Below are 10,000 nucleotides of genomic sequence, written 5' to 3'. Positions count from 1 at the left end.
CAGACACTCACTCTGAGAGCAGCAAGCAGCAGTACAAGCTAAAAACACAGAGAGAAAGTCCAGAAACCTTATTTAAAGACTGCAGCCTAATTAAAGGGAAAAGCACCATCACCAACCTGCTGTTCTACACTGAACACACAGACATGTGGCATTCAGTTGTCTGTAAAAATTACAAATATATAACGAAGCGTGGAATCTGCAAAGGTAGACAGATTTGTATCTTTGAAGACTGTGAAAAAATCCCAGAAAGCAGATTCCTAACAGTCAACATGTATCAGAATGGGACAGTCTTGGTGCAAGGAAGCGAAGCTGCACTGAAACAGTTTGAGGAAGCCTTCCCATCCCTCAAAGAGCAGTGTGAAAGAGAGAGAACAGTCATCACTCCTCAAACACACAGTAATGATGGAGAAATAGAGCCCCCCCACATCCACCCCACTTCTGCAAAAGACACAGTCCCCTCAGCCTCTTCCCCAAGTCCACTCCTCCACACCACCATAGCACAGCTCAGAGACAGCCTCTCCCTGCTGGAGGTAGAGCTAGTAGGACTGAAGGAGCAGATACAGACCCACATGTCCACCAGCTCCCACACTGAACCCCTCAGAGACCAGCTCAGCCAAACCAAACACCAGCTGAAAGTGACAGTGCAGGAGCTGAGGAGAAACATAGATAACATGCTTGAGGACAGGGACTCACTAAGAAGAGAGCTAGCAGAGTACAAGGAAAATGCTAAAAGGGAACTTGCAGACCTGAAAGAGGAGCTAAAAAGAGAGTTGGTAGGCCTCAGACAGGAGATACACCACAGGGACACCATCATAGAGATCCTCAAAACACAGCTACAGCCTCAGACTGCCCTCCAGAACACTGCCCACACTGAGCATGCCCAACCTTCTCCAACCCCAACAGAGCCCGCTCCTAGCAACACTAAACCAGCCAACACCCAGATGACGCCCCCCACACAAAGAGACCACCCTGCAACAGTCTCAGTCACACCCACAACCCCCCACAAACAGGAAAAGAAACAACAAACAGACAAAACTCTCACCACTCAAACCCAAGACTCACAGACCAGCAGGACTGGTGCACTGCAGAGAGACACTGATGTTGCAATACTCATTGATTCAAATGGAAGATTCCTACAAGAAAAGAAGCTCTTCCCAAACCAGAAAACTCTGAAGATATGGTGCCCAAGAACGAACGATGCCCATCAAATCCTCTCTGACAACATCCTTGACAAGCCTGCCTGCATCATCATCCACACAGGCACAAATGACCTTAGAGCAGAGCAGGAGAGAGTTGGAGGACTGGTCTGCAGAGTAGCACAGAGGGCTGCGGAGACTTTTCCCAGTGCCAAAATCATAGTCTCCACCATCCTGCCCCGAAAGGACTTCCATCCTGCCACCATTCAGAGAGTTAATGCAGATATCTCCAGAGGATGTGCCCTCATCCCCAATGTACACCTGGCTCACCATTCCAGCATAACCCCTTATCACCTCTATGACCATGTGCACTTAAACAGGCATATAGTCAAAGAATTTGCTAAAACACTGAAGGATGTAGCACTGGGTCGACAAACTCACATGACCATCAAACACAGAGGAGAGCACCCAGCAACAGAGAAGCCCTACTACAACCACGCACCCACCAGAAGCCCACCAGCACGCAAACTCCCCCAAAGATCCCAGCCAGGACAGCAACTATGCCAGCACAACCTGCCTCAACCAGTTCAGCGCACCCCACCAGTCAGACCTGCACAACGCCCCTCACAACCCAGAGCAGCACTTCATCACCCAGCAAGGTCACCAACACATCAGAACCAGCCAGACAGCAGAGGTACCAACACCCAACTACTCGGAACTCAGAAACACAGCCCACAGCAGCACCGCAGCTACGCTGATGTCCTCAGAGGAGCACCTGCCACTCAAGACATGGGTGAGATCAAGCAATTATTGCAGTACATCTGCACTAGACTCATATAAAAACTGCACAGGAGCTCCATGAAAGGGAAAACCAAAGAAAAAAAACCCATATTCATTGTACATTGTGCATTACTGTTTTGTATTAAGACTGGCAAATACTGTATAAGAAAAGTTATTTAGATTAATAGGATATTAGTTGTTTTTCACAGTTCATCTCATTTTAAATAGAAAAGAACTAAATTAAAAATAGCCTCACTTTCAGTTAGTTTATGGAATATCCAAGGCTTGAGCTCATCAGCCTTTGGCTTGAAAAGCCTAAATTATGATTTTCAAAACTCTATCAAAGACCTTGACATCATTATCCTACAGGAGACATGGTGCAAGGCTGACACGGTCACTCACTGCCCCAAAGAATACAGAGAAATTATAGTACCGTCCCAAAAGCTGAGTACAGTACGCCAAGGCAGATGCTCAGGAGGACTAATTATTTGGTATAGATCAAATCTACATCAGTACATAGACGTTGTAAAAACAGAAAAATACCTTATTTGGCTTAAAATAAAAAAAAACATAACGTCTTCACACAAGGACCTGTTCCTCTGTGCTGTATACATCCCCCCCTCAGAATCCCCCTACTACTCCGAACACATGTTTTCTGAGTTGGAGAGAGAGGCGTGCCATTTCCAGGCCCAGGGAAATGTGCTGATCTGTGGGGATCTGAACGCCAGAACAGGGACACAACCTGACTTCATACATGCACAAGATCAATTTAACACAAAGAAAATGTCCTTTATTAACAACAATTTTCTTCATCCCCCCAGAAACAATCACGACAACGTAACAAACAGGAATGGAAAAGAACTCCTGCAGCTCTGTCAGAGTCTGGGTCTGTACATCGTCAATGGTAGGACACGAGGGGACTCTTTGGGAAGATACACGTTTTGCTCACCTCTTGGGAACAGCACAGTAGATTATATGATAACAGACTTAGACCCTTTCAATCTCAGTGCGTTCACTGTTAAAGCCCTAACCCCTCTGTCTGACCACAGCCAAATCACTGTGTTCATTAAAAGGACAGAGACTAACAGCACTGCACACACTCAGCCCAGTAAGCTGTACAGCATCAGGAGACCATACAGATGGGCCCAAAACAGCACAGAGGAGTTCCAGAAAGCAATCAGAGACCCCAAAATTCAGACACTTTTAGACAGCTTTCTGGACACCACACACACTCACAGTAAAGAAGGTGTCAATCTGGCAGTAAAGAACCTAAACACAACCTTTGAAAAAACAGCAAAAAAGGCAAAACTGAAAATTAAGAATATATCAAAACCTACACTGAATAAAGAAGACAACTGGTTTGATCAAGAGTGCCAAAATATGCGAAAGAAACTCAGAAAATTGTCAAATCAAAAGCATAGAGATCCAAACAACTCTAACATTCGCCTTCTTTACTGTGAAACTTTAAAGCAATATAAACGTACACTCAGAACCAAAAAGACTCAGTACACTCACAAACAGCTGACACTAATCGAGGAGTCAATCAGAACAAACCAGTTCTGGGAGAACTGGAACAAGCTTAAAAAACGAGACCATGAAGAACTGGCAATACAAAACAGTGATATTTGGACAGATCATTTCAAAACACTCTTCAGCAAAGTAGACTCGAGTACGAATCCTCAGCAAAACCATATAAACAAAAAGCTTGAAGAACTAGAATTGGCTATAAAGGATAATCAGAACCCTTTAGACTCCTCAATTACTGAGCAGGAACTGAAGGAGAACATTAACAAACTAAGACCAAAGAAAGCCTGTGGGCCTGATGGAGTACTGAATGAAATGATAAAAAACTCAACTTCTAAATTTCAATTAGCTATTCTAAAGTTATTTAATCTGGTTCTGAGTGTAGGTTACTTCCCTGAAATCTGGAATCAAGGACTAATAACCCCAATCTTTAAAAGTGGAGATAAATTCGACCCAAACAATTACCGAGGCATCTGTGTGAACAGTAATCTGGGGAAGTTACTGTGCAGCATTTTAAATTCCAGATTTCTAAACTTCCTTATGGAGCACAATGTCTTGAGTAGAAGTCAAATTGGATTTTTACCAAATTACCGCACCACCGATCATATTTACACCCTACACACCCTAATTGATAAATACATCGTCCAAAATAATACCAAAATTTTTGCATGTTTTATTGATTTCAAAAAGGCTTTTGATTCTATTTGGCACCAAGGATTATTCTATAAACTTATAGAAAGCGGTGTAGGGGGTAAAACATATGATCTAATTAAATCAATGTATACAGGAAATAAATGCGGCATAAAAATTGGCAATAAACAAACAAACTCCATCTCCCAGGAGCGCGGAGTGAGACAGGGCTGCTGTTTAAGCCCAACACTATTTAATATTTACATTAATGAATTGGCGAAGATATTAGAGGAGTCCACAGCTCCCGGCCTCACTCTGCACGACTCAGAGATTAAATTCCTGCTCTATGCAGACGACCTGGTTCTGCTGTCCCCCACAGAACAGGGCCTACAGCAGAACCTGGACCTGTTAGAGCAGTACTGCCAGACCTGGGCCCTGGCAGTAAACCTAAAAAAGACAAATGTAATGATATTTCAGAAAAGATCCAGATCTCAGGGAAAACAACACACATTTAGGTTAGGTATGAATAATATTCAGTATTCAAATAGTTACAGTTATTTAGGTTTAAACATCAGTTCTTCTGGAAATTTTAACTTGGCAGTGAATGAACTGAGAGGCAAAGCTCGCAGGGCTTTCTATGCCATAAAACAACAAATTCCTGTGGAAATTCCAATCAGAATTTGGCTAAAAATATTTGAATCAGTAATTGAACCTATTGCCCTTTATGGCAGTGAAGTGTGGGGCCCGCTTACTAATCAGGAATTTCACAAATGGGACAAACATCCGACTGAGACCCTGCATGCAGAGCTGTGTAAAATTATTTTAAAGGTGCACAGAAACGCCACAAACAACGCATGCAGGGCAGAATTAGGCCGATTTCCATTAATTATAAAAATACAAAAAAGGGCAATCAAATTTTGGACACATTTAAAAGACAGCGACCCTCACTCATATCATTATAAAGCCCTGCAGTACCAAGAGTTGAGCAAAGACAACAGTCCCCTCACTCAGCTGGTCCTGAAGCACAGTTCAACACTAACACACACTAACACCTCACTAACACACACTAACACCCCACTAACACACACTAACACTCCACAGGCTCAGGACCAGAACACACTAGGAAACCTAATTAGAGTGAACCAAATTACAAAACAGCTCAAACTGAATTATCTCACCTATTGGGAAACCGAGTCAAACTCACAGAGTAAACTGCAGTGTTATTTGGCCCTAAAACGTCAGTACAGTGTAGCAGATTACCTGAGCACACTGACTGACCCTAAACTGAGGTCCACCTTGACGAAGTACAGACTCAGTCAGCACCGTCTGGCCATAGAGACGGGCAGACACAGGAAATCTTGGCTACCAAAAGAGGAAAGACTGTGCCAGCAGTGCCAGCAGAACAGGCCTGAGACAGAGCTGCACTTTCTGACTGAATGTACCAAATTTACTCAGATTAGAACAGAATTCTTCAGTAAAATCACCAAAACATGTCCTGTATTCGAAAATCTTCCCCCCACAGAGAAGCTGCCGTACGTTCTAGGAGAACATAAAGAGGTCTGCACACTGGCAGCGCAGTACGTTCACACCTGCCACACTCTGAGGGACAGTGAGTGACCACACCATGTCAGAGATTCACACCTATAAACACATACATTCTGCTTATTATTATTATTATTATTATTATTATATTATTATTATTATTATTATAACACCTGCTATATCTGTTATTGCTTTATATCTGTTATTGCTTTATATCTGTTACTGCTTTTTGTATATGTTGTACTTTGTTCTTAATCTCCCAACAAAAGCTTTGGCAATACAAGTGTTAATATTTGTCATGCCAATAAAGCAACATTGAATTGAATTGAGAGAGAGAACACAGAGAGAGAGAGAGAGAGAGAGAGAGAGAGAGAGAGAGGGAGAGAGAGAGAGAGAACACACAGAGAGAGACAGAGAGAACACACACACAGAGAGAGAGAGAGAGAGAGAGAGAGACAGAGAGAACACAGAGAGAGAGAGAACACACAGAGAGAGAGAGACAGAGAGAACACACACACAGAGAGAGAGAGAGAGAGAGAACACAGAGAGAGAGAGAGACAGAGAGAACACACACACAGAGAGAGAGAGAGAGAGAGAGAGAGAGAGAGAGGGAGAGAGAGAGAGAGGGAGAGAGAGAGAACACACACACACACACACAGAGAGAGAGAGAGAGAGAGAGACAGAGAGAACACAGAGAGAGAGAGAACACAGAGAGAGAGAGAGACAGAGAGAACACACACACACAGAGAGAGAGAGAGAGAGAGAGACAGAGAGAACACAAAGAGAGAGAGACAGAGAGAACACACACAGAGAGAGAGAGACTCAGAGACAGAAAGAGAGAGAGAGAAAACACACAAGTTCAAGTTCAAATTTGCTTTATTGACATGACAAACGTACATTTGTATTGTCAAAGCACAACAAAAATGATCTATATATTAAAAGTTAAGAAAGAAAAATATTAAAAAAATAATAATAAAACAAAATATAAACCAAGATTAATATATGATAATGTAATAATTAAGAACAGAAAGTGTTAATCATAAATTAATAATATAAAAGTACATGTAATAATAAAACAAAACCTATTGAATATGTGTGTAGTTTATAATAAAGAAGAGAAAAGAAAATGTTAATAATCAAATGTAGGGAAATATATATATATATATATATATATATATATATATATATATATATATATATGAAGGACATCTATATTACATATGTACATATATAACTGTGAGTAAAGGCTGTGGCGTGGTGGTCACTCACTGTCCCGGAGTGTATGGCACTCGTACACATATCTAGCTGCAGTGGACGCTGCTGGACCCTCTCCTAATATAATCGCTAATTTATCTGTATCTCCCAGCGTCCTGAAGTTCTTTATCTGTTTTTCAAATTGATTAAAATATTTATTTCTAATAGAATCATATTTTGGGCAGTTCAGTAGGAAGTGCACCTCTGTCTCTACCTCACCTGTCCTGCAGTGACCACACACTCTCTCCTCTCTCGCTACCCAGGACTTTTCAAACCTGCCTCTCTCGATGGCCAGGCTGTGGTCACTGAGTCTGTATTTGGTGAGGATCCGTCTCTGCTTCATATCTTGGACAGTAACAAGATATTCAGCCAGTCTGTTTTCCTGTTTTAGGGCCAGAAAGCAGTTCAGTCTGTTTTGTGAGTGAATTTGGTGTTTCCAATGTTCCAGGTAAGTGTTTTTGCGTTGTTTAATAATTTGGTTTACTCTGATTGGTGTTTGGGAAGCAGTGCTGGTCAGAGAGTTTGGGTTGTTGGGGGTCAGTGAGGTGGTCAGTCTCTGTACCAGCTGACACAGGGGACTCTTTTCAGGGTCCAGCTCTTCGTCTTTGAGTGCCTGAAACTGCAGTGTTGTTTTGGGACTCGATTTAAGGTGCATCCAAAATTTCAGTGTTCTTTTTTCAGTGTTCGTGATTAGAGGGAATCGGCTAATTCAGCCCTGCAGGCATTCGCTGGCGTTTTTCTTTGGACATTTAAAATCATTCTGCAAAATTCTGCATGCAGGACTTCAGTGGGATGCTTGTCCCATCTAGTGTAGTCACGATGACTGAGTGGACCCCAGACTTCACTACCGTACAGCGCAGTGGGCAGGACTACACTGTCGAAGATCTTTGTCCAGATTCTGATTGGGATGTTAATCTTGTTTCCTGATTGAATAGAGGGCCCTGCAGGCCTTTTCTTTCAGTGCATTCACTGCCAGACTGAAGCCTCCTGAGGCACTAATCTTTAGTCCCAGGTAATCATAGGAAAGTGTTTGATCCAGGGCGGTGTCTCCTAGATTGAACATATATCTGCTTTCCTGAGATCCGGCTTTCTTTTGGAAGATCATGACTTTAGATTTGTTTGGGTTGACTGTCAGGGCCCAGTTCTAACAGTACTGCTCTAGCAGATCCAAGTGCTGCTGTAGCCCCTTTTCAGTGGGCGATAGCAGCACAAGGTCATCTGCGTAGAGGAGAAATTTAACGTCCGTTTGGTTTAGTGTCAGGCCAGGTGTTGCAGATCGCTCCAGTAACACAGCTAAATCATTAATGTACATGTTAAATAGAGTAGGGGACAAGCAGCAACCCTGCCTGACACCACAGCCTCGAGTGAAGAGATCTGTCATTTTATTGCCAATTTTTATTCCACATTTATTATTGACATACATTGATTTAATGATGTCATAGACTTTACCCCGACACCGACTTGGAGAATTTTGTAATATAAACCTTCTTGCCAAATAGAATCAAATGCTTTTTTAAAATCTATAAAACATGCAAAAACTTTTCTTTTATTTTGTTGGTGAATATGTTGGTTGATTAGGGTGTGTAGGGTGTAAATATGGTCGGTAGTGCACACACAGAACACACAGAGAGAGAGACTCAGAGACAGAGAGAGAGAGAACACACACAGAACACACACACACACACAGAGAGAGAGACTCAGAGACAGAGAGAGAGAGAGAGACAGAACACACACACACACAGAACACACACACAGAGGGGGAGAGAAAGAGACAACACAGAGAGAGAGAGAGAGAGAGAGAGAGAGAGAGACAACAGAGAGAGAGACAGAACACACACAGACAGAGAGAGACAGAACAGAGAGAGAGAGAGAACACACACACACAGAGAAAGAGAAAGAAAGAGAGAGAGAGACAGAACACACACCCAGAGAGAGAGAGAGAGACAGAACACAGAGAGAAAGAGAGAGAGAGAGAGAGAAAGAGAATGTCCTGCTGGTTTTATCTGGTTTAATTCTGTTTTATGTTAAAACTGAATGCAGTCTGAATCAGACGGTCAGCACGACTCACTTTGCTGCAGCAGTGAAGGCCAGTTCCACATTCAGGCCGGACTTTGCGCTGGTCTCCATGAAGGGAACTCCGAACTCCTTTAGAACAAACACAGTAACCCTGATATGCGTGACGTCTCTGATACACGCCGGCTCAGAACAGCGTCACTGAGAAAAACACTCAGCACAAAAACATTAAAACACCAAGAATGAATCTATAATAACATGAACACCCAGAACTCTCTTGTGTTTTCAGCAGTCTTTCGTCTCGCTGCCTCTTCTGAACAACATTTATCTCCTTCACAGCAGCTTTGTGCTGTGTCGCTATGGCGACCAGCTACATAGAGGGGGCGCTATATCTGCAGGGAAAAATGAAGCTGGAACCAAGTTGGGCCGGTACCATGCGGTGGAATGTGGTGGTGCCCTTTGACCCTAAACTATGACCCACAACCTGAAAACCAGATTCACAGATTGTTAATGAAAAAGTACCTTCGCCAGTTTCTCTCCCTCCTCTCTCTTCACCACTCGCTCATGAGTAGAGTCAGCCTGAAACACATTAACAAACAGATTCACTTCATTTCCGTCATCATCTCCATCATCATCTCCATCACCATCATCTCCATCATCATCTCCATCATGATCTCCATCACCATCATCTCCATCATCATCTCCATCACCATCATCTCCATCATCATCATCTCCATCACCATCATCATCTCCATCACCATCATCTCCGTCATCATTATCTCCATCATCATCTCCATCATCATCATCTCCATCATCATCTCCATCACCATCATCTCCATCATCATCTCCATCACCATCATCTCCATCATCATTATCTCCATCATCATTATCTCCATCATCATCTCCATCATCATCTCCATCACCATCATCTCCATCATCATCTCCATCATCATCTCCATCACCATCATCTCCATCATCATTATCTCCATCATCATCTCCATCACCATCATCTCCATCATCATCTCCATCCATGATGTAGCACTGAATCTGTATCATCTACAGAGGAAACTGAGGAGAGAAGAACAGAGGAACATGTTCTACTGTCAGATTCTCACCTTGTT

The 10,000-nt window shown here is 42.7% G+C and overlaps 1 protein-coding gene across 1 annotated transcript in view; it reads right to left on the bottom strand.

Annotated features, from left to right (window-relative positions):
• Window positions 1–10,000, bottom strand: part of LOC118809770 (ras-related protein Rab-26) — a 29,422-nt gene that overhangs the window by 1,131 nt on the left and 18,291 nt on the right. Inside the window, exons 6-8 of the mRNA XM_036573328.1 lie at window positions 9,995–10,000; window positions 9,402–9,458; window positions 8,935–9,011 (exon numbers count right to left, since the gene is read on the bottom strand). The exon at window positions 9,995–10,000 is cut by the window's right edge and continues 60 nt beyond it. Coding sequence (XP_036429221.1) covers window positions 8,935–9,011; window positions 9,402–9,458; window positions 9,995–10,000 — 140 coding nt within the window. The remainder of the gene's footprint in view (window positions 1–8,934; window positions 9,012–9,401; window positions 9,459–9,994) is intronic.

Source organism: Colossoma macropomum, unplaced genomic scaffold (genome assembly GCF_904425465.1).
Source record: "Colossoma macropomum unplaced genomic scaffold, Colossoma_macropomum, whole genome shotgun sequence".
Lineage (NCBI taxonomy): Eukaryota > Metazoa > Chordata > Actinopteri > Characiformes > Serrasalmidae > Colossoma > Colossoma macropomum.
Note: the sequence above shows the minus strand (reverse complement) of the source record. Positions and strands in the feature narration are given on the sequence as shown.